At 45.0% G+C, this 25440-nt stretch overlaps 1 protein-coding gene across 1 annotated transcript in view; it reads right to left on the bottom strand.

The window, feature by feature from the left end:
* Nucleotides 1-25440, bottom strand: part of PER2 (period circadian regulator 2) — a 101146-nt gene that overhangs the window by 46606 nt on the left and 29100 nt on the right. The window contains 5 exon segments of the mRNA XM_040427839.1: nt 6910-6961; nt 16288-16489; nt 20142-20263; nt 22686-22840; nt 22956-23048. Of these exon segments, the coding sequence (XP_040283773.1) occupies nt 6910-6961; nt 16288-16489; nt 20142-20263; nt 22686-22840; nt 22956-23048 (624 nt within the window).

Below are 25440 nucleotides of genomic sequence, written 5' to 3'. Positions count from 1 at the left end.
TCTTCTTATATCGGGACCTGCTGCACAGGGGACAATGTATGGTTTCCGAGCTTCTGTTGGATCACGCCCTGGTAACCTTATTCCTTCATTTTGCACCCAAAGATGACTAAGTGCTAGAACATTTTCTGCGCAGTCATTTATTATGTAAAACAGACAGAATCAAAGCGCTTCGTCTGCATGTATTAAAACCTCAGCGACAACTCCTGGATTCTCAATGAGGAGCTCGTCTGATGGCAGGCGCCCTGTCTACAGCACATCGATCGGCTGCCTGCGAGCATCCATTGTTCTCACAGGCGGCCGAGTCATTCATGAGTCAGAAACTCATTCATGACAGTTCTGGACCATTCTTGATGATTACTCCGCAGTCCATATAAACAGCGCACAAAAGGATTAACCCTTGAGTACTGCAGGCATTCTGGGTCACCACGACTGCACAATTTTTAGCAACTTCTGCTTGAGCAGATACAACGGGCACAGCTTTTATAATGGTTAACATGATTTTTGTGTCTTTCATAACAAATAGTGCATCATTTTCTATATAAATTTTACAAATACAGCATTTATTATTCTAGAATTTCCATTTTTCAGGCCGTATATCCAGCCATCTGTTGTAGTTTAATTCCAGGGTGGTGCAGAAACATCGGAGAGAAATCAAGGCCAGAACTGATCCCATGGTTTTTTCTAGAACAAGTTCTGACATCCAATGAAGAAAAGGAAATGGATGGCACCATGACATATCAATGTCGCTCTGGTGCTCAATGGTAGAGAAATTTCCCGCTTATAATGTCCTAAAAGACCACAGCACTCGGATCATAGTTGAGTCAGGACACTTGGACGCAGCCCCCATCCATCAACACTGCGCCCACATCTCCTGACTCATTGGCCGTGAACAAGGTCCTGGGAGAGACCCGAAATTTGGCAATGTCTAATTTATGTAACTGGATGGAACAATAAAACTCTACTTTACATTTCAACTACAATTTGAGTGCCGTGGTGTTTTAGGACATAGTTATGGCGCCCTACAATAGACTCTCCATCTCTCCATCTACAGTGGCGGAAATAATTATTTGACCCCTCACTGATTTTGTAAGTTTGTCCAATGACAAAGAAATGAAAAGTCTCAGAACAGTATCATTTCAATGGTAGGTTTATTGTAACAGTGGCAGATAGCACATCAAAAGGAAAATCGAAAAAATAACTTTAAATAAAAGATAGCAACTGATTTGCATTTCATTGAGTGAAATAAGTATTTGAACCCCTACCAACCATTAAGAGTTCTGGCTCCCACAGAGTGGTTAGACACTTCTACTCAATTAGTCACCCTCATTAAGGACACCTGTCTTAACTAGTCACCTGTATAAAAGACACCTGTCCACAGAATCAATCAATCAAGCAGACTCCAAACTCTCCAACATGGGAAAGACCAAAGAGCTGTCCAAGGATGTCAGAGACAAAATTGTAGACCTGCACAAGGCTGGAATGGGCTACAAAACCATTAGCAAGAAGCTGGGAGAGAAGGTGACAACTGTTGGTGCGATTGTTCGAAAATGGAAGGAGCACAAAATGACCATCAATCGACCTCGCTCTGGGGCTCCACGCAAGATCTCACCTCGTGGGGTGTCAATGGTTCTGAGAAAGGTGAAAAAGCATCCTAGAACTACACGGGAGGAGTTAGTTAATGACCTCAAATTAGCAGGGACCACAGTCACCAAGAAAACCATTGGAAACACATTACACCGCAATGGATTAAAATCCTGCAGGGCTCGCAAGGTCCCCCTGCTCAGGAAGGCACATGTGCAGGCCCGTCTGAAGTTTGCCAATGAACACCTGAATGATTCAGAGAGTGACTGGGAGAAGGTGGTCTGATGAGACCAAAATAGAGCTCTTTGGCATTAACTCAACTCGCTGTGTTTGGAGGAAGAAAAATGCTGCCTATGACCCCCAAAACACCGTCCCCACCGTCAAGCATGGGGGTGGAAACATTTTGCTTTGGGGGTGTTTTTCTGCTAAGGGCACAGGACAACTTATTCGCATAAACGGGAAAATGGACGGAGCCATGTATCGTGAAATCCTGAGCGACAACCTCCTTCCCTCTGCCAGGAAACTGAAAATGGGTCGTGGATGGGTGTTCCAGCACGACAATGACCCAAAACATACAGCAAAGGCAACAAAGGAGTGGCTCAAGAAGAAGCACATTAAGGTCATGGAGTGGCCTAGTCAGTCTCTGGACCTTAATCCAATCGAAAACCTATGGAGGGAGCTCAAGCTCAGAGTTGCACAGAGACAGCCTCGAAACCTTAGGGATTTAGAGATGATCTGCAAAGAGGAGTGGACCAACATTCCTCCTAAAATGTGCGCAAACTTGGTCATCAATTACAAGAAACGTTTGACCTCTGTGCTTGCAAACAAGGGTTTTTCCACCAAGTATTAAGTCTTTTTTTGTTAGAGGGTTCAAATACTTATTTCACTCAATGAAATGCAAATCAGTTGCTATCTTTTATTTAAAGTTATTTTTTCGATTTTCCTTTTGATGTGCTATCTGCCACTGTTACAATAAACCTACCATTGAAATGATACTGTTCTGAGACTTTTCATTTCTTTGTCATTGGACAAACTTACAAAATCAGTGAGGGGTCAAATAATTATTTCCGCCACTGTATATCCAGCTATGGACAAAGTGGACAAAATTGTCATCCGCTACGTCTGAGTCAGGCATAAAACTAGCTAAACACAGTTTTTTTTTTCTTGCCGTTTCAATTTTTTTTAAACTACAATATATATATATTTTCATCGTAAAGAGAAACCCTAAATTAGGTGTCCGCTATTACTTTTGTTAGTTGAAGGACTGTATTGAGACTAAAGAAGGCCACACGTATTAGACGATGGTCAGCCAAACCCATCAATTCAGCAGGACTGGAAGACCATCCAATTTGCATTGGATGATGGGTTGACCTTCATTCTGCCAATGTTGAAGGAAAAAATTATTTTGACATGTCCCTTCCTTTCTTCTGAAGGATAATGAGCTGCCACCACAGGTTCAATGCGTCTTATAGGACCTCACGATTGTTAGCAATTTACAAGATAGCCACTACAAATCAAAACCATCCACTTCTACACATATAGGTAAAATATTAGTCTCCACAGATGACCTCCTCCTCCACTCGAACCTGTGGAATGTCAAAAATCATATCGATAGTGAAGTATTGTTATCATTAATCCCATGCACTGACAAGCGCACGTGGATATACAAGCACATCAGACGAATACCATCATTACGAGCTCCTCTTGTTCTTTTTTCACCGATAGGCAATTCTACAGAAAATTTGCTCTGATAGTGAAGCACGGTCGCCAAAGTGTATGTAAACAGGTTTTTTATTATGCTCACAAACGTCAGTGGTGGTACAGGCACATAAAAAAATATAAAACACAGCAGCCTTGTGCTCACGGTCCTATAAGACGCATTGAACTAAGTGTGAATCAAGCCCACATCACCATTGGGACCTGCTGCGGCAAATTATCCAGGCAACGTATTGGAGGATTTTCATTTTATATTGCCACCACAGGTTCCTGGCAGGCATCTTACTCCCCTTTCCCCAATCACAGCACATGCACACTCGGCTGAATTCAGCATGTGAAGGACATGCTGTCGTAACGTGAAACAATAGGCTGTATAGCAGGATGCTCTGGGACCAGTCATTTACCCAGACAACGTACTGTACAGGAAGACGCCTTAATGTTGAGCTGTTTGTCCACTCCATCTTTACACCTGATGCAGAGACCACCTGGTTGAGGTCTGGAACAGAATAAAGCCGCTGCTACACGTTCAGGCTTTTTCATGCAGTTTTTGAAGAAAAAATAAATAAATCAAGTGTGGATCATAACAGGAGAGAAAGTATTAAGGGCAGACATAACTTCTCCACTTTTTTCAATCCACTCCTGGTTTTGGCTTCAAAAACTGCATAAAAAAACTTGAAAGTCTGGCAGTACCCAAATACGGCCATGGATCAAACCGATGGTTTATTAGACAGAATTCTAAAGGCCCATCGATAAAATCTGCAGCACGCCAGGCGTCAGCATGACCCACTTTGGCTTCTTGTGAGCTTAATAAGCCACGTTTTCTAAGGGTACTTTCACACTAACGTTATTAGAATCTGGCAGGCCGTATACAAACGGATAGCTTTTTTTTCTGGATCTGTTAGACGTCTCATCCGGTATCATCTAGAATAACGGATCCGGTATTTAAATTTTTTCAAAGATCAAAAGAGAAAGTAGCTCCTCTATATGCCAGCGCATGCGCAGACAGGAAAACCGAATCCGGCGATGTGACAGTTTCCGGAACACTTGGTACTGGATCCGGCATTAATACATCTCTATGGAAATTAATGCCGGATCCAGCAAGTGCAATATTGTTCTGGGATCCTGGCTGGAAAAAAATACCGCAGCAAGTCAAATACCGTACAAGGGACGGAGCGGAAGACATCCTGATGCATACTGAACGGATTGCGTTCTATTCAGAATGCATTAGGACAAAACTGATGCGTTTTTTTTTCCGGTATTGAGACCCTTTACCGGATTTCAATACCGGAAAAGAATAACGCTAGTGTGAAAGTACCCTAACAGAAGTGTGGCACTAATACATTTCCAGATCATATGCCAACTAGGTGATCCCATCAGCCGTGGTAAAGGTGGGCTGGAGATATTTACACCAAAAACTGCCATAAAAGACTACTGTATACAAAGATCGAGCGGTCTCGAACAGTAAGAAATGCAGTTTCTGCCGCCTCGAATAGGGGCTCTGCCGTCTATGTGCAGAACAAAGCACTTCAACAGGTGCAGTAAAAAGACCTAGGAGTGGTAGTCAAGGAGTCCATAATTATGGTGTTGACTGAATTCACAAAGCCTTCTTCTGGGAACTCAGTTAAGCAAATTAAGTCATTAGACTGCACTGATGAGGCAGGGGAAAAAAATGTAAAATTATATATAACTTTATGGCCAGCTGACTGTTTAAGGAGCGTCTTACAATGCATCCCTTTAGGCTATAAACTGAGTGACCGATGCTGCAAAAGCCGCAGAAAAAACAGCTTTAAGATGCATGCAGTTCTGACACTTTTTTTTTTTTTTCCAAGAAGTTGTTCCTGGAAATGTTCCCAGAACTACAATACATGTATTTCGTAAGCATTTGACCTAGAAATGACAAGCAATGCTCTACTTTACATTAAAAAGGGCTTTCCAAGAAAGTCCATCTCGCTTCCATCTTCTGCAGTTAAGAGAACGTGACTGCTGCAGCCAATCACTGTCCTCAGCAGTAATTACTTAATTAAAATCTGTGCCTTCAGCCCCTATATAGACCTATCCTGCAGTCATGTCCTTTCCTTTAGTCCCCTACTACAGGCCATGCACAATAGATTGTCATCTGTAGCTTCTTACCCATTTGACTAGCTGTGAAATACCCTGATGATATTGGGCACGCATACAATACAAAAAAAAACGGACTTCCCAAAGTACACCCCACAGCGGGGATGTGGTTTTATAATAGGCTCTGTCCAAGTCAATTTTGAAGAAATTATAATTCTATGATGAGACACATATCCGGCCGCCAGAGCGGAACGCTACAGTAAATCCATAGGGAGGGAATTACAAGTGGATTAAGGCAGTGTCCCTCAACTCCAGTCCTCGGGGCCCACCTACTGGTCATGTTTTCAGGATTTCCTTAGTATTGAGCAGGTGATATAATTAGTGTCAGTGCATCAGGACTCACCACAGGTATTCATTCTGTGGGATAGCCTCAGATCATGACCGGCAGGTGGGCCCTGAGGACTGGAGTTGAGGAACACTGGATTAAAGGTAGAACAGCATGGAAAAATCGCTGTCATACACAGCATGAACCTCACAAGCAATCCTACCAGAATAAGAAGTGGTGCCTGCAGATTACAAATCTTTTTCTCACAACTCCTTTTTAGCAGGAGCCGTAATGAGCAGAATTTCTTTACAGGCAGTCAGTGCGACAGATGCAAGCTAGTAAAACACATCCCTGCAATGCCCAAACCTACTGAGACAGGAGCAAACACCTATAGGAAAAGCAGGCAACGCTAAATTCTCTAGACAGAAAGTCTGGGCCTGATCGTATACTCTTCAGCAGTCACCTAGCATTTAAGAGGGTTCTCTGTGGCGACAAAATTGACAGCCTATCCTCACAATAGCGAGAGTCTCCAATCAGAGTTGTCATGGCGGTGACCGGCTCCTCTAACGTCATGATAAAGGAACGGGGAGCCACAGCCGAGAAGCAGGTTAGGCTACTTTCACACTTGCGTTCAGAGCGGATCTGTCTGGTGTCTGCACAGACGGATCCGCTCCTATAATGCAAACGATGGGATCCGTTCAGAACGGATCCGTCTGCATTATAGTTTAGAAAAAATTCTAAGTGTGAAAGTAGTTCAGATGGATCCGTCCAGACTTTACACTGAAAGTCAATGGGGACGGATCCGTTTGAAAATTTTGCCATATTGTGTCATCTTCAAACGGATCCGTCCCCATTGACTTACATTGTAAGTCTGGACGGATCCGCTTGCCTCCGCACTGCCAGGCGGACACGCGAACGCTGCAAGCAGCGTTCAGGTGTCCGCTTGCTGAGCGGAGCGGAGGCTGAACGCTGCCAGACTGATGCATTCTGAGCGGATCCGCATCCACTGAGAATGCATTAGGGCAGTACGGATGCGTTCGGGGCCGCTTGTGAGAGCCTTAAAATGGAGCTCACAAGCGGAGCCCCGAACGCTAGTGTGAAAGTAGCCTAAGTAAGCTTCCCTTTACAGGTCTGGCCAAGTGGGGATGTTTGCCAAATCCCCACCCGCATTCTTCCACAAGCCCTTGAAAGTAGCTCCGAATCAGAGATTCACTTTAACTTCGGCTTACCCGATACGGCAGTAAAATGACTTTTCTTCCAAACCATCCAAATACCCGGAATCTGAGGAAAGAATAGAACATATTTTAGGGCGGCAAGTTTCTTTGCCAAGCCTAACTATGTGAAAAAGAAAAGTTAGTACTAAGAAATGAGGTCAACACCTTAAAGGCCTAATAATCAGGTTTGCCAAGACATGACAGTATGTACAGACAAGATATGCACTCATCCTCAGATGAGCTTTACACTCAAGCATGTTTGTTCTACCACAATGCAATCAACTAGTCAAACAGCAAAGTATTACTTTTTTTATTTTTTTTTATTCCTTATTTAAATGAATACGGAAGTCCAATTGTGCATTAGCAAAGTCATACAGTACAACCATTGTATCAGAGATATAGCACGTCAACGATATCACCTTATACGTCAACTAACATAGCAATATCTAGTGGCACTTGTGGTATAATGATAGGAACCTCGCCTGAGCAGGAACCCTTTCGACTGATCCATAACCACATCAGGCTAAAAAAAAATAATAACATAATCCTGGCATAAAAACAAAGTTACCAGGAAGAGTAAAGCGCATAAATGCACACAGACTAGAAAGAGCAATCTTAGACAATAAACAACAGAAGGAGGGAAACAATACATACAAACAATAGACACTAAAGGGGGGGGTGGGTACTGAATAGTAGATAAACCCACAGAGTACAGAGTAAGATCCGCAGCTTAGGCCAAAAGGTCCTGAAACTCCTGAGACTCCTGAAAAGAAAACCAGGGGGCCCATGAATCAAGGAAGGCTTTATGCTTGGCTCTCAGCTGCGAGGGGAGTTCCTCCATTCTCCGGATCTCCTCCACCTTTTGGATCCAACAACTGATAGTCGGAGGCGCAGAGAGCTTCCATCTCGCAGGGATACATGATCTAGCCGCTATCACCAGGGAGCACAAACATGACTTCCGGAGCACACTCATTGGCAGATCCGAGAGAAACAATAAGAAGAAACCAGGGGTGTGTGGTATCGTAAATCGGAAAATTGAGGATAAGGTCTTATGGACCAACTGCCAAAAAGGACTAATTTTTGGGCAATCCCAGAATATGTGCATCATGGAGCCCATACCGGAGTCACAGCGCCAGCAAATAGGAGACGCGGATGGGAACATTTTCTGCAATCTGGTTGGAACATAGTACCATCTGGATAATATCTTATAACCCGCCTCCTGGAATCTACTCACTATGGATGACCTGTATAGCAGACTGAAGAGTTTTGACCAGTGAGCAAAGTATTACTTAACCCGGCCACTGCTAGAACAATTTTCCACTAAATGTGGTATTTATCGATGGGGGTCAGACTGATGGGGCTCCCACCAATCACAAATATGGAGGTCCTGAGCACCTCCAATAAGGGTAATTTCACACTAGCGTTATTCTTTTCGGTCATAGAGTTCCGTCAAAAGGGCTCTATGCCGGAAAAGAACTGATCAGGCATATCCCAATGCATTCTGAATGGATAGAAATCCGTTCAGTTTGCATCGGTATGCCTTCCGTTAAGTCACTGTCAGGCCTATTGGCCGGACATAATACCGCAGCATGCTGCGGTATTATGTCCGTCCAAAATGCCTGATCAGTTGCCGGAATGACGGATCCGGCATTAATTCCTATTGACTTGCATTAGTGCCGGATCCAGCATTGCTAAACAACTGAAGGACGGATCCGTGAAAAAGACTGCAAGACGGATTTGTCCATCCTCATGACAAGCGGAGAGACGGATCCGTTCTTGCAATGCATTTGTAGACGGATCCGCATCCGTCTACAAATGCTGTCAGTTGTCACACTGATCGGCGGATCCGGCAGGCAGATCCGACGACAGAACTGCCTGCCGGATCACACTAACGCTAGAGTGAATGTACCGTAAATCAAGCAAACATGCTCGTTGTTGCTCCATTTATTATCTATGGAACTGTTGGAGGTAACTGAGCGCTCGCTCTACACCGTGATCTCCAGCAGTCCCATAAAGAAAAAATGGAGCAGCAGCAGGGATGCTTGAATGCCGCTCTATTCATTCGAGGAACTTGAGACCCCCGCCGATCAGGTGCTTAGAAACATTTCCTGGTACAAACCCTCTGAATGCTCTAACCAGGCTCACATGCGCACCAACAGCAAACTTAGAGTTCAGAGAGGATCTGTCACTTCTGCTGACGTGTCTCTGCCCAGGGAGAAGACAAATGGTCATTTCACACAAGGGGAACAGGTCATATCTGTTGCTGGCTGGCTGCAGCGATAACATTTCTGAGGATAGGTCATCAATAAAAATATATCTCGGAAAACCCCTTTAATCACAAACTAGTAGAGGAGAGGACACTGCGTGCGACAAATTTAAACGTGTATAAAAAGGAGAAAATAAATAAGAAAATTTCACCCAGTTGGAGTACAGAACGTGTTTTCTTCCACTAGTGTCACTTACTATACAATGTTCTTGTAACATACTAATATTACTCCATTTGGGTCCATTCCAGCGTCTAAGTGTTTTGCGGTCCGCAAAACATGGGCAACGAGCCATGTGCATTCCGCATTTTGCGGATCGCACATCGCCAGCACTTCAAATAGAAATGCCTTTTCTTGTCCGTGTCTGCAGACAAGAATAGGACATATTCTATTTTTTTGCGGAACAGAAGTGTGGATGCGGACAGCGTGTGCTGTTCACATCTTTTCTGGCCCCATTAAAAATGAATGGGTCCGGATCCGTTCCACAACATTGAATGGATCCTTAGAATCGACTCCACTCTTTTCTACTCCTTTCCTTCTTGCCTCTTCTACCTTCCGGGTTTTTCTAGTTGGACTTACTGGCCTATCTCCCTATATTTCTCTAGCTTTTGTAAGTGGTGGTTACAAAGTTTTTTATTTTATGCTTCCAATCTTTATCGAATTATAAAAAATACACATCGAGTTATATAACATACAAATGCAAAAACACAAATGCAATAGCACTCTGCAACCAGCACTCTGCCCTGCCTCTATGCTGGATGTTGAATGAGGCATTGGTGTACATTTTGGCCAAAGCGTAACAAGCCACTCACCACGTCAAGGTCCCCTCCATGAGTGGTCCCTAACACTAGTTCCTACCTGTTTATGGGCCATGATAGCCACACAAAGTCCAGGGAGCCCAGGTACAGCATGCACGCCAGGCACACTCTGCTTTTAACCCCGTCCGGTGCCGTGACAGCTTTCATCAGATCCAGGGATGCAAGTACCAACATGCATTCTGAGCCCACTATATACTTCTCCTGGAGCCAAATGGCTACTGGTAGGCACTGTAAAAGTAGACTCAGTTTTATACTGACTTTAAAACCAGCCTCCGGACGGGGTTAAAAGCAGAGTGTGCCTGGCGTGCATGCTGTGCCTGTGCTCCCTGGACTTTGTGTGGCTATCATGGCCCATAAACAGGTAGGAACTAGTGTTAGGGACCACTCATGGAGGTGACCTTGACGTGGTGAGTGGCTTGTTACGCTTTGGCCAAAATGTACACCAATGCCTCATTCAACATCCAGCATAAAGGCAGGGCAGAGTGCTGGTTGCAGAGTGCTATTGCATTTGCGTTTTTGCGTTTGTATGTGTATTTCGCCATAGCGATGATGTGCACCTGCATACAGGGTTGTGCTGACTGAATCCCCCACATTATTTCTTTGAGTTATATAACATACACATAAAATCCTGCTTGTGCACCTCATTAAAAGCTTTACCTTCACAGAAGTATCTTTAGTGGGAGCTAAAAGGAGAAGAAATTGCCCCGGCAACTGTGGCTACACCCAAAGACCATTTTATTTCCAAGCCTCTGTTATTCTTTTTCTACTTTTTTTATCATATTTAAGGAATTTTGTAAGAGAGGCCGACACTAATATTCCAACAAGAAACAAGATAGGTGAGAAATTCCAAAGCTTGTACACTTTTAATCAGGAGTCATGATGACTGCAGTGCATCCCACATCTACTAGAGGTTGTATGGAGAAGGATCCATAAAGCAAACAAAACTATCGAGGTTGTCCCACAGATGCTCAATTGGATTTAACTCTGGGGAATTAGAGGTCCAGGATAGTACTTGGAAGACTTGGTCATACGTGGACATTTCTAGACGTGTTTCTGGAAGATTCCATTCGAACGTGATCTGCAAGGATGAATTCATACTCAAATCATTTGAGAGTGCCATCCATGTGGGTCACTGGGCCCAGAGAATGCTCCAAAAACATCCCCTAGCCTAGACCATAACGCTGCCACCAGCTTGTGTTCTTCCAGCAATGGCTGCAAGGTGTCTGTTCTCTGATGTTTCTCGCCTGACACACCAACGTCCATCCGTTTGATGAAACAGAATATGTGACTCATCTGAGAAGGTCACTTTTTGCCAACCAGTGGAGGTTCAATTCTCATACGGTCGCAAAAATAAAAGCCTTTTCTGCTAATGCAACTTAGTTAGCAGAGGTGCCGTGACAATCTGTCTGCTTTGGAGCCCCATGCTCAGTAGGGTTCAATAAACTGTTTTAGACACATGTTTGTAGCCTCTGGTTCATTTTAGTGGTGAGCTGCTCTACGCAGCACGTAGGTCCACCCTTGTGCACCTTCATAACTGGCATTCACCTCTCAGATCAATGGCACCTGGTGCTCCACAGTTTCTACGTGGCTTATTCACAATGGTGCCATTTGTCCACTCGCCATAGAGACTTTCACAAAAGCAGCACGAGAACAGTTCACAATCTGCGCAGTTTCAGAAATACTTCCACCCTTGGCCCAAAAGCCAATAATTCTCCCTTTTAGCTACTCTGATAATTTGCCCCCTTTAACCCATGACTGCAGAGGTATATGTGTGCAGACAGCCTATCCCAGATCTTATAACACTTCTCTGAAATCAACCTGTCCAGTTATGACGCAACAATGATTGTGAATCAATTTCTCCTGCTGTTGTGCAAATTGAACAGACAACAGGTAGAAATGATAGGCAATTAGAAAGACAACCCCCACAGACCATTTCTCTGTTCTCATCCGTTTTGGTCACTTTTGGATTTTGTCACTGCTCTTACCCCTAGAGGTAGCATGAGGCGGTGCCTACAACCCACAGAAGTTGCTAAGGTAGTGCAGCTCATCCAGGATGACACCTCAATGTGAGCTGTGGCAAACAGCTTAACTGTGTCTGTCAGCACAGTGTCCAGAGCATGGATCAGATACCAGGAGACAGGCCAGTACTCCAAGAGAAGTGGAAGGCGCCATAGGAGGGCAACGACCCAGCAGCAGGACCTCTACCTTCTCCTTTGTGCAAGGAGGAGCAGTGCCAGAGCCCTGCAAAATGACCACCAACAGGCCACTAATATCTATGTGCATGCTCAAACTGTCCGAAACAGACTCCATGAGGGTGGTATGAGGGCCCGACGTCCACAAGTCGGTGTTGTACTTACAGCCCAACACTGTCCAAGGCAATTGGCATTTGCCAGAGAACACAAAGATTGGCAGATTCGACATTGGCGCCCTGTGCTCTTCACGAATGAGAGCAAGTTCTCACTGAGCACATGTGACAGACGTGACAGAGTCTGGAGATGCTGTGGAGAACATTCTGCTGCCTGCAACATCCTCCAGCATAACCGGTTTGGCAGTGGGTCAGTAATGGTGTGTGGCATGTGCAAGCCAGACTGCCATGAGATCCTCAGACCCATTGTGAGACCATATGCAGGTGCAGTGGGCCCTGGGTTCCTTCTGATGCATGACAATGCTAGGCCTCATGTGACTGAAGTGTGTCAGCAGTGCCTGCATGATGAAGGCATTGAAGCTATGGATTGGCTTGTCCGTTCCCCAGACCTGAATCCAATCGAGCACATTTGGGACATCCACAACGCCACGTTGCACCACAGACTGTCCAAAAGTTGACTGATGCTTTAATCCAGGTCTGGGAGAAAATCCCCCAGGAGAACATTTGCCGCCTCATCAGGAGCACGCCTAGGCATTGTAGGGAGGTCATACAGGCACGAGGAGGCCACACACACTACTGGGCCTCATTTCCGTGTCTTGAGGCATTTCCACTGAAGATGGATCAGCCTGAAATTTGATTTTCCACTTTGATTTTGAGTATTATTCCAAATCCAGACCTCCACAGGATATTAATTTTGATTTACATTGATCATTTTTATGTTTTATTGTTCTTAATGCATTCTACTATGTGATGAATAAAGATTTGCAACTGGAATATTTCATTCTTTGAGATCTAGGATGTGGTATTTTAGTGTTCCTTTATTTTTTTGAGCAGTACACACACACACACACACACACACACACACAAGAAAAGAAAAAATCAAGGAGTTGCTGGAATTGAATGAAACTTTCTATATGTCAATGTTGTTTTAATATATGTAAGTTATATATTAGAGTTAAAGGATACATTGATTGGCTGAAACTGTACAATTGAGAAGAGGCTCTAGTATCCTGTTGGGCGCCTCTAGCCTGGATACAAGATGAGATACGGTTGGTCATGGAGGCATACAGGTTGTGCACGGTATTCTGCAGCACATTTATCCACAGATCGTCCCATAAATACTCCATTCATGATAAATATGGTTAGGGAACAGGCCCCCTTGCTGTGTGTGGGGGCGAGCATTATCCTTCTGAAGGCATGATTACATCTGCAGGATCTTTTATAACATTCTAAATCCACAGACATTAAAATGTCAACAGACATTGGTCACCTCTTTACAGCTAAAACAGTTTCCACTCTTCTGAGAAGGATTTCTACTAGAATGTTGAGTGTGTGTGGGGATTTTACCATGCAAGAGCATTTGTGTGGTCAGAACTGATGTTGAACAAGAGGGCCTGGTTCACAGCCTCCGTTCTAATTCATGCAAAGATCTTTGATAGGGTTGAGATCAGGGTTCTGCGTGGCCAGTCAAGTTCTCCCACACCACACTCACCCAACCATGCGTTTATCATCCTTGCTTTGTGCACTCGGACACAGTCATGCTGGAACAGAAAAGGACCTTCCCCAAACTACTTCCCATGAAGATGGAAGTGTACAATTGTCTAAAATGTCTTGGTATGCTGAAGTGTTAAGATTTCCCTTCACTGGAACTAAGGGGTCGAACCCTGAAAAACAGGCCTATAGTATTATCCACCAAACTTTACAGTTGGCACAATGCAGTCAGGTAACGTTCTCCTGACATTTACTTAACACAGACTCATCCATCAGCCTGCCAAATAGAGAAGTGCGATTCATCACTCCACAGAAGACATTTCCACTGTTCCAGAGGACAGTGTCGGTATGCTTTACAACACTCTTGGCATTGGGCTTAGTGATGTCAGGCTTGCATGCAGCTGCTTGGCAAGGGAAACCCATGTCACAGAGGCGGATTGGGAACTTAAAGTGGCCCTGGAATAACCTAAAGGCATCCCCAATGTTGTAGGTTGGTCCAAATTGATAGAAGGCAGGCCAACACAAGCAGATGGGGCCAATACAAGTTGGCAGGGTCAGCAATACCATAGCGCACCACAGAATCCCATCCTAAAGAACCAAATAGCAGAATGTAGCACAAAAAAACTCCCCAGAAGCTGTCCCTCTGTAGTGGTCATCGATAGTTGCCACGTTCTGTCCTCTTTTTCCTCGGTCTCTAATTAAGACATGGAGCAGGAGGCTTAGGAGGTGAGATGTGGTCCACAGCACCAAGTCAGCCCTACCTTCAGCAGTGCCCCCAATACTATGTACCTAGCCAGTGGCAGTGAGGAGGGCTCAGGTGGCCTTCTGGAGCATCCCTGTAGAGTTGTTGTGCTAGTGTTAAGGTCCGAAGCTCTGCAGTTACTGAGCCAGCAGAGGGTGGTGACTTTTACGCACTATGGACCTCCGCACTTTGTGACCTACTCTCTAAACTTATGGCGACGGAGAGAAGCAATGGGCTGTTTGAGTTCATAGGGATGCTTTTTGTTCACAGAATTGGTAAGCTGCCAAAGGTGTCTGGCAGTGGCATAGTCCCCTCTTCCCATTCTGAACGCATACAGCAGGGCAAGCACGTGTTTGGGGGGAGGGGAGGTCAGAAGGAATAGATGTAGGCCAAATCAGCATTCAGCTAACAGTTATCTGATGTGCATCCCTAGCAGCTCTCGATGTGTTACAGCACAGTCTACAAGAAGCACTGGTACATAGTCACCCATAGGTACACACAGTTTGCTGCTAGTTTCAAAGGCCATGTGAGAAATGGACTATGATGTAGAATATCAAGTAAAAAACTGAAAAACTTTAGTAAATATCATAGGTTCTTGCACCAAGGGGCTGCAATGTCACTGAATGTAACGAAGCAACATAGCTTTTTCTGCTACATCGGCCTGCTCGGCTGTTTCCACAAGTCCGGCACTTAATTCCATCTCGCCGTGGTGCTTTTAATATTACTGGGGGCATTAGGGTGGGCCCTACTACTACTACTACTATTGGGGAACTATGATGGACTTTATTACTACTGCTCCATTTTAGAAGGTAGTGATGAGCGAATTGGGTTCGTCCTGTTTTGGACTAACCCGATAACAGAGTTCCCGATTGCTGTACAATGTGTACATTATAGTGTATGGGATCCACCGAGACCACGCTAAGATGGCTGCCATTTTCACAAGACTTTACTAGTCCCACGCACACCCCTTCAATGTAAGTAGCGGCGCATGCAGGAATTCGTTAATGAATCTGTGCACGCGACAAATCCAGGTTTGGATTCGTTATGAAATACAGACTAAAATGGCAGCCATCTTAAGTATACTCTCAACGGAGCTCATACAAACTACTACATGTATGCGATCGGAATCTCAGAAATTGATCTAAACTAATCAGGTTCATCCAAAGCAGAACAAACCCGGCCATTAATAATACTGGGGGCACTATAGGCGGGTGTTACTTATGGGGGCATTATGAGGGGCCCTACTAATACTGGGGGGCTATAAGGGGAATTATAACTACTAGTGGGCATTAATTATTATTTCTGGGGCACAACAGGGGACATTATTACTACTAAGGGAGAAAATTACTACTTTTTATGGAACTTTTCTGGGCACCCTGGCACAGTATCAGTTCACAATTATTTTCGGGGGACACCGTTTACAGCACTTAATGTCAGGGGACTATTTACTGAGTGCAATATTTTGGAGGGCACAGTGTGGCAATAATTATGGAAGGAGGCATCATTTGTGAGGTACAAGTATTTTGAGGGAGGAATATCTGTCTCTGTAGTAACCAACTGGTTTTAGTAATACAGGCAAAAACGTATATAGGGATCATAGAAAGAGGCTAAAGAACCAAACACGTCTGTAGTGCCACTCCATACAGAACTGAACTGCAAGTGAGATATTTTTCTTTAACTTGAGAACGCATCCAACGTTCCGTTTTTTCTTACCAGTTCCATTGCACATGCTCCATGATGGCAGCCTGTAGGGAGTAGTTGAGCTGTAGAACACACTAACATCCTGTGGCGCAAGGAGCTCCACAAAGCGAACCTGGGAGAACAGGTCTGCACTGCAGCGCAACACGATTGCCGCTTGCTCCGAAATGTACAGTATCCGCCCAGTTACTAAGGAAACTGCCACAGCAAATACATCCTGTGTGTAAAGAAATGCAGAACATTAGGAGCCGTCGTCCGGCAGCAGCCGTCTCAGCCAAAACATCCTTGAAGACTGCAGACACTCATCACTTTCTCCACATTCCAGTCTTCTCTACTCAAATGCTATGTCCCCTTTAACTCATTAATTTCCAGATCTATAAACAAAAAAGACATTTACACAAATTTAGATGCGACATTTATATCGGCTGCCCTTTTTTTAATTTTTTTAATTTTTTACACTGCAGCTTTCCCCATGAAATCAATGGGCAAATCTACAACATAACACCAAGACAGGCAGAGCGTGCTTTTTAGCCACGTTGGTCAATGCGATTTTTAAAATCCTGTTCTCTACAAAGGCACAAAGTAATTGACTGCAGCAGCCAAACAAAAACGAGGCATGTGTGAGCATACCCAAGCGCCAGCTTCGGTCATTCATATATAAAGCACAAGCTCGCCATAAAGGGGTTGCCCCACGCAAAAATGGGGATTAGTTTAGTGGATCTGAATACTTTTGTAATTGCAACTAATTAAACATTTTGTACAGCCACCAAGTTATTTAATAAGATGTATTTAAATAGCAGCACCTGCTGTTTATTCCTTTCTTTATTTTTCGTCCACTTTACTAATATCGCTGAGGTGGTCACACATGCTCAGTTCCACCCTTCAAATGCCAATAGCTATATCTACTCTTGTTCCAGTGACAGTTATGGAGAGAGAGCTGCAGCAGAAAGGACACACCTCCGAAGCTGCCAGCTTGAAATAAATCTAGCAGAGTTATTAAAGCAATGAATGGGGAGATCTCTGGATCCATGTGAGGTACAGGGCTGGTTCTAGCTTTGTTAGAAAGAGATTGTCATCTACTATACCATGTCCGATTTTATTTTTTAGAATTAAATATATATATACACACACACACACACACACAACACTGAACATATACACTGCGTATCCACTGAGGATTTGCATGAGACAAATGTGTGTTCTGTGGACTCGATTTTAAGAACCTCATTCACTCACTGAAAAAAATAAAAAAAATAAAATGTGCAGCATGCATTGACCTGTGGTGCAGGTTTTAAACCCGCAGCATGCTGATTTATGTTGTGGATTTCTGCTGCAGATTTCTTTCGGCAGCAAATCCACAACACATTTTCTACAGGTAAATCACGCCCCATGCAGTCATACTCATATACGGTAGGTTACAACTCGCATACTGAATTGTCTGGTATATAAAATCCATCACTAAATACTGTATTTATTAGGGAATTCTGAGTTAAAAGGTTTTTCCAAGATCTTTTTACTGATAACCTATCCTCTGGACAGGACATCAATGTCTCATCAGTGGGGGTCTGACACCGGGACCCCTGTCAATCAGCTGTTTGAGAAGGCACCTTCTCCATGCTCACCAAGCACAGTGCCGTACATTGTATAGGGATCGCGGCTTAGCCCTGTTCACTTTAATGAGCCAAGCTGTGCCTACACTATGTGATCGATGAACAGGACGTCACTGCAGGGAGTAGATTGCCCTCCATTAGGGCCCAATTATTAGCCAGAATGGACAGCAGTTGTACAGAGTAGGTCTGGAAGAAGTAACACATTCATGCATTATTAGATGGACAGCCCACTGATTTCAATAGGAAAGGGGTATCACTTCAATTACAATGTAATGGAAAAGGAGTTTCCTGCAGACCCTGCGACCCCCCCACCACCACCTTTGCCCAAGGTTACAGATGATCGCGGGTAGTAAAAGAAGAAGCTTACCATCAGAAGACCTGTCTAACAAAAAGGGATTATCATAGGCTTACACATTTAGTTACTCTATTTTGATTGTCTATAAAACTGTTTGTCCAGCCTCAATTCTCAACCTAGGACATCACTAGCTGACTGGCAGAGGTCAGACACCCCGCACTGTTCGGGTGTAGCTTCTGTCACCGGAACCAGAACAACACCTGCCACTTCTGGCGACGGAGGTACACCCAAACAGATGATCGGGTGGGGGGGTTGTCTGACCCACAACTATCAGCTATTGATGGCTTGTGTTGAGAATAGGCCAAGGCTGGACAACCCCTTTAAATGGTGTTTATAGGGGGCAAACACATATGGTAGCTAGAGATCAAGACCACATACAGGTGAAACTTGAAAAATTTGAATATCAGGCAAAGTTCATTTATTTCAGTAATGCAACTTAAAAGGTGAAACAAATATATGAGATAGACTCATTACATGCAAAGCGAGATATTTCAAGCCTTTGTTATAATTTGGATGATTATGGCTTACAGCTTATGAAACCCCAAAGTCACAATCTCAGGTACCCTTTGCTCAGGGGGTATGGATTAATTAGCTGACTAGAGTGTGACACTTTGAGCCGAGAATATTAAACCTTTTCACAGAATTCAAATTTTAAGTTTCATTACTGAAATAAATGAACTTTTGCACGAAATTCTAATTTTTCGAGTTTCACCTGTACACTGTATACAAGTGGTTAAATCAGCAGCACTACAAGTTTATCAAGCCTTGAACTTTCTAATGCTTTTCTCACCATTAGGGCTGAAACGATTACTCGATCAAAGGGTTTCTGTCATCTGGGGGGGGGGGGGAACGGAGCTGATGGCACTGGGGGGGGGGGAAACGGAGCTGATGGCACTGGGGGGGGAACGGAGCTGATGGCACTGGGGGGGGGAACGGAGCTGATGGCACTGGGGGGGGGAACGGAGCTGATGGCACGGGGGGGGGGAACGGAGCTGATGGCACTGGGGGGGGGAACGGAGCTGATGGCACTGGGGGGGGGAACGGAGCTGATGGCACTGGGGGGGGGAACGGAGCTGATGGCACTGGGGGGGGGAACGGAGCTGATGGCACTGGGGGGGGGAACGGAGCTGATGGCACTGGGGGGGGGAACGGAGCTGATGGCACTGGGGGGGGGAACGGAGCTGATGGCACTGGGGGGGGAACGGAGCTGATGGCACTGGGGGGGGAACGGAGCTGATGGCACTGGGGGGGGAACGGAGCTGATGGCACTGGTGGGGGAACGGAGCTGATGGCACTGGGGGGGGAACGGAGCTGATGGCACTGGGGGGGAACGGAGCTGATGGCACTGGGGGGGGAACGGAGCTGATGGCACTGGGGGGGAACGGAGCTGATGGCACTGGGGGGGAACGGAGCTGATGGCACTGGGGGGGAACGGAGCTGATGGCACTGGGGGGGAACGGAGCTGATGGCACTGGGGGGGAACGGAGCTGATGGCACTGGGGGGGAACGGAGCTGATGGCACTGGGGGGGAACGGAGCTGATGGCACTGGGGGGGAACGGAGCTGATGGCACTGGGGGGGAACGGAGCTGATGGCACTGGGGGGGAACGGAGCTGATGGCACTGGGGGGGAACGGAGCTGATGGCACTGGGGGGGAACGGAGCTGATGGCACTGGGGGGGAACGGAGCTGATGGCACTGGGGGGGAACGGAGCTGATGCACTTGGGCTGATCGCAAAGTATGGACCTAAGGGTGTTGGGGACTAATGGCAGGGTCTTATGAGTTTTTTAAGGAAAACAGTCTATTAATTCATTTTTTCTTATTAGATTACTCGATTAATTAAAAAAAATAAAATCGATAGAATACTCGATTACAAAAATAATAGTTTACAGAAGCCCTACTCACCATATTATTCTTTGTGAACTCTGAGGTGATGTTAGCGATCTCCTGCACTGTGTAGCACGACAGATCCTGGCCGGACGAGTGCTCATTATTAACCATCAGCAGCTGATAGTATTCTTCATTTGCTGCAGAACACACCATGCACATCAGCTTAATACTAAAAGGAATTGTACGTGCGGACGCTCTAATCCATAGGATAAAAAAAATGTAAAATATATACATAGTATATAATAGAGCTACATTTAATAAACTGCATTACAGTGAAGACAAGATCCTAAGGTCAAACTAAGACAATACTTAGATACTGATCTTGTAGACTGTGGAGATACACAATTTTGGTCTAATTGTGTGTATTGCAAAGTGGAGCCTCATTTTAATGGATTTGGAGCTACACTCACTGGGAAAAAAAAAAAAAAAAAAAAAACACAACGCACCAAGGAGTTGTTGAAATTAAAGGGAACCTGTCACCTGGATTTTGGGTAAACAGCTGAGGTCATGGGCTGCTAGATGGCCGCTAGCACATCCGCAATACCCAGTCCTCATAGCTCTCTGTGCTTTTATTGTGTCAAAAAAACGATTTTATATATATGTAAATGAGGCAAGTAAGAAGCCCAAGAAGCTGTTACTAACGTTTCCGGAGCCCAGCCACGCCCACTGTGAAGGAGCCCAGCACCGCCCCGCATCCTCCGAATCTCCTCCTTGCTCCCCGACGTCACAAAGCTAGAGCGCCGTAATCTCGCAATGTGTGAGCTAGCGCATGCGTAGTGTGCTGGCATCAGCCTCAGGGAACAAACTACGAATGCGCTAGCTCGCGCATGGCGAGTTTACGGCGCTCTAGTTTTGTGATGTCGGGGAGCAAGGAGGAGATTCGGAGGATGCGGGGCGGTGCTGGGCTCCTTCACAGTGGGCGTGGCTGGGCTCAGAGTCAGAGAACGCTGGACTCATCTCTCAAGCATGAAGGAGACAGAACTCATCTTTGCGTAATTTGCATATCTATAAAATAGTTTTTTTGACACAATAAAAGCACACAGAGCTATGGGGACTGGGTATTGCGGATGTGCTAGCGGCCATCTAGCAGCCCATGTCCTCAGCTCTATACACAAAATCCAGGTGACAGGTTCCCTTTAAATGAAACTATGTTTGAATGCAGTGATGATATATGTAAGTGATTACAATTAGGGATGAAACGATTACTCGACTGAATCGAGTAACTCAACATAAAAAAATCCTCAATGCAAATTTTTTGCATCAAGGATTCGTTTGTGTCATGTGACCACAGAGCCGGAGTGAGGCGCTTGCTATTCCTCACGCTCCGTGGTCACCTGCCAGCCCGCCCGCGTGCACTATATCCGGACACATATCCAGTGCACATAAGCGTGAACTATGACCTGACGGCGTGTGACGTCAGGACAACAGTGCAGCGTGTGGAGAAGATGGAGGAGCTGTGGAGCGGCGCCCCTACGGGAAAGGTAAGTATTTTATTTCACTGGCGCTGGGGTGATGGCTAGGAGGGAGAGATGGTGGCACTGGGGGACAGCTGATGGGGGGGGGGAGCTGATGGCACGAGGGCTGATGGGGTTTTTTTAAAGTAAAAACGTTATTTTAATTAGTTTTTTTGTTATTAGAGTACTTGATTAATCGTTGGATTAATCAGGAGAATACTCGATTACAAAAATGGTTGATAGCTGCCGCCCTAATTACAATATTAGGGTGAAATGATAAGTTTATTGGAGAAAGGCATACAGGCTGCAGATGGGCCTGTAGATCTCTCAGTTTTATCTCTGACAGGTCACAGGCCACTTTAGGCCCGTGGCCTAAAGGATGCCAGTACCACAAATGACAGCACTACAATGTGCCACCTGTGCCAGACCACTGGATGCCTAATTTGCATCTTTAGGCCTCCTGTAGATTAGTAGATTTAGGCTTAGGTATAATATATATGTTCTGGGGGCTCTGTAAACTGTTAGGGGGCACGAAGTTGGGCAATTGTATTGTGTGGAGGACACAATGTGAATAATTATTGGTGTTTTAAAGCTGAAATGGGGCATTATTACTTTGTAGGGGAGACAAATGGGGCATTATTATTTGTAGTATTCAGTCACAATGCTGTGGTAGTATTCATGGTGAGGCAGTATTATTTAGGACTTGTATAGTGGTATCACTGAGAGTACAGGCCTTTGTACACTGTGCTTTGCACAGTAATATTTAATCATTGCACCGTGGTAATATTTGGTCCTGGTACAAGTAGATAACTTGGTAAATGGCTGCAGTATTATGTCTATTACACCACTTTGTACGATTCCTTACTTGTCTGATGTATACACACTTATATACAGGACATTTTGACTTTGTCATTGGTAACAAGGGTTCCCAAAGCTAAACTTTTGCACTGGGGCCCATGTAGTCATGCCTCTGTTTGCTGCCTTCAGATAGGAAAGCATAAGAGACCCTAAAATATTAGGCTTAGCGCTATTTCAAAAAGAATAGCACCATGCAGTGCATGCACTGGGCCATACATATGTGGAGGTTCATACTCAGCTGCATTACCTTTCACTTGTTGGATGCAGTGCAGTGCATGACGCAATGAAGAAGTAGTGCTCGACTTGCCCCTCAGTCGCTTTTCCGGTGGGAGATAAGAGCGCAGGTCTTTGAGTATCTTCATCAGTTCCTTCTGAGTTTTGGCTTTTGCTGGCTGCTCGCTGCTACAAACACAATAAATGTCGAGGACATAATCATCCTGATGATAGGTCATCAATATTAACGGTTGGACAACCTCTTTAGGGTTTATAGAAAGAATCATGACTAATGGGGGCTTACCTATAGCCACTAGTAGAGGGGTTGTGTTCAGAGTCAGCCATCATCAAAGGAAAGGCATCGGTGCTACAAGGAGGCGGCCGGCAGCTAGAACAGCTAAAAAAAAACAATAGAAATATTAATACAGAAACAGAACTTGAAATGCCTCATTATAGGTCTGTTACAGTCATGAAAATTGGCAAAGGAATCTGATACAATATATTTGCTTGTCAATGTCATTTGTGCAAGAGGAGAAAAATTTTACTTTGAGAAAAAAAATAAAAGACTTTAAAATGCTCTCTTATATAAAACATGACAGAAGTAATGAACTGTGAATGCATCCATCATTTACTTCCAGAGCTTACACTGCAAAAATGATAAAACTTGAATATGACGTCAAAAGAGCAAGTTCTGCTGTACATGCAGCAGCACTTAATTCCTGTGGTATTAAGGGGTATTCAGGATCACGGACATGGCCATATATGCTGCTGCAGCCAAGGGCTAGCATCAGCGGTGAAGTTGCCTGGATCTGTAAAGGGAAGCTTACCTGCGCTGGCTTCCCGCTCCTTCTCCTCCAGGCCTGGTCTGACATTTCCTGCAGCCAATCACTGGCCACAGGGGTGACCAGATCCCCTTGCATCATGTGACCATTTGTCATGACGTAAGGGGAGAAGGTCACAACATACAATGCAACAGCACTCTGTAAACCAAATAAAGTACAAACATGAATTATATTGCTAATGCTATGCTTATAAATTAGACATGCTTGGCAAATCATTTTGTACAAAATTATTTTAGCCCGTCTGGCGCACGTCAAGGCGATCTCTGTAAGACGAAACCTAACACTAAGTTCAACCTGTTAAGTGCCATGACAGCGACCATGAAGTTCAGGGGGTGTAGGTCCGCCTGCATGCTGGGCCCACTATGGCTTTTAGCATTTTCGGTGCCAAAATCGCCTCCATTGAATCCAGGGACTACAAGTACCAACGCGCATGTGCTGGAGGTGTGGCTGACTCTCCTATTTGGTCGTGCACTCCTGATTAGCCCGTTTACCTACTGGTCTGATTTTAAATTAGCATGAGCATAAAGCTTAGTTTGCTCTGCATGCATGTTGGTACTTGTAGTCCCTGGATTCAATGTAAGCGATTTTGGCACCGAAAATGATAAAAGCCATAGTGGGCCCAGCATGCATGCGGAACCTACACCCCCTGAACTTCATGGTCGCTGTCATGGCACTTAACAGGTTGAACTTAGTGTTAGGTTCCGTCTTACAGAGATCGCCTTGACGTGCGGCAGACGGGCTCATAATTTTGTACAAAATGATTTCCCAAGCTTTTCTAATTTATAAGCATAGCATAAGCAATATAATGCATTTTTGTACTTTATTTGGTTTGCAGAGTGCTGTTGCATTGTATGTTGTGTTCTAGGTTATGTTTTCAGCCATAGCAATGTGCACCTGCGCACTGGGATGTGCTGACTGACCCCTTTTTTTCTTTGCAGTAAGGGGAGAAGGTCAACAGCCAGTGATTGGCTGCAGGCAATGTTAAACCGGATGTTTACAACAAGAAAGGCCAGCGGAGCTAGCGCTGGGAAGCAGGTAAGGAGTCTTTCCTTTACAGGTCCGGCCAAGTGTGTGTGTGTGTGTGTGTGTGTGTGTCACACCCATTCTTGCACAACCCCTTTAAGGGCACATCACAGCTGAAGCCAGTCACTGGATGTAGTCGTGCACGTGGCCATGTCCATGCACTGACAGGAAGAAACAAGCTGGCCACCAGAAGATGGACAAAATGAGCCTAGCAGTGATGGTTAATATTCCCAGAAAATCCCTTTAAAGGACCTATGGTGTGAGGACCACCTTATAAACTTGCATCTTATGGACCAGGGTTAAAAGGGGGAATTTATCATGCCCTGCACTCCAGAATTCTGGTTTCAAGAAGTGACAAAGTAAGGATGTTTAGATTTTTTTGTTTTTTTTTATCTAATTTGCTCAATAACTTAGTAAAACATATTTTTTCACCATTCCAATCTTGAGGGGGGGGAGGGGGCGACAGCAGAGAGGAAAACGCCATCATTCACAAATAGCAGCAAAGAATTAAAGATGTGGAGCTACATCTACAACATAACCACAATGTGCTCCCATTTTCATCTATCTGCATAATAGCCTTCGGGGTCATTACAAATATGTGTAGCATGTGGGCAGAGCACTTCTCAGTTTGAGAGAAGAAGTTTTAGTGAATGGGAGGTGATGCTGCCACTACACTGTGGATGGAGCCGTCTGCTCCCAACATACATTGTATTACTGCCTCCACTATGGGAAGATTCATACCCATGTTCTAACTGCAGCTCCCGTCCTGTGCAGTGGCTCCCGTGTGTCCATCTAGTTTACGCCCGTGGGCTCCAGTGTGTCCATCTAGTTTACGCCCGTGGGCTCCAGTGTGTCCATCTAGTTTACGCCCGTGGGCTCCAGTGTGTCCATCTAGTTTACGCCCGTGGGCTCCCGTGTGTCCAT

The sequence above is a fragment of the Bufo bufo genome, chromosome 4 (genome assembly GCF_905171765.1).
Source record: "Bufo bufo chromosome 4, aBufBuf1.1, whole genome shotgun sequence".
Lineage (NCBI taxonomy): Eukaryota > Metazoa > Chordata > Amphibia > Anura > Bufonidae > Bufo > Bufo bufo.
This window is presented reverse-complemented; position numbering and strand designations above follow the sequence as displayed.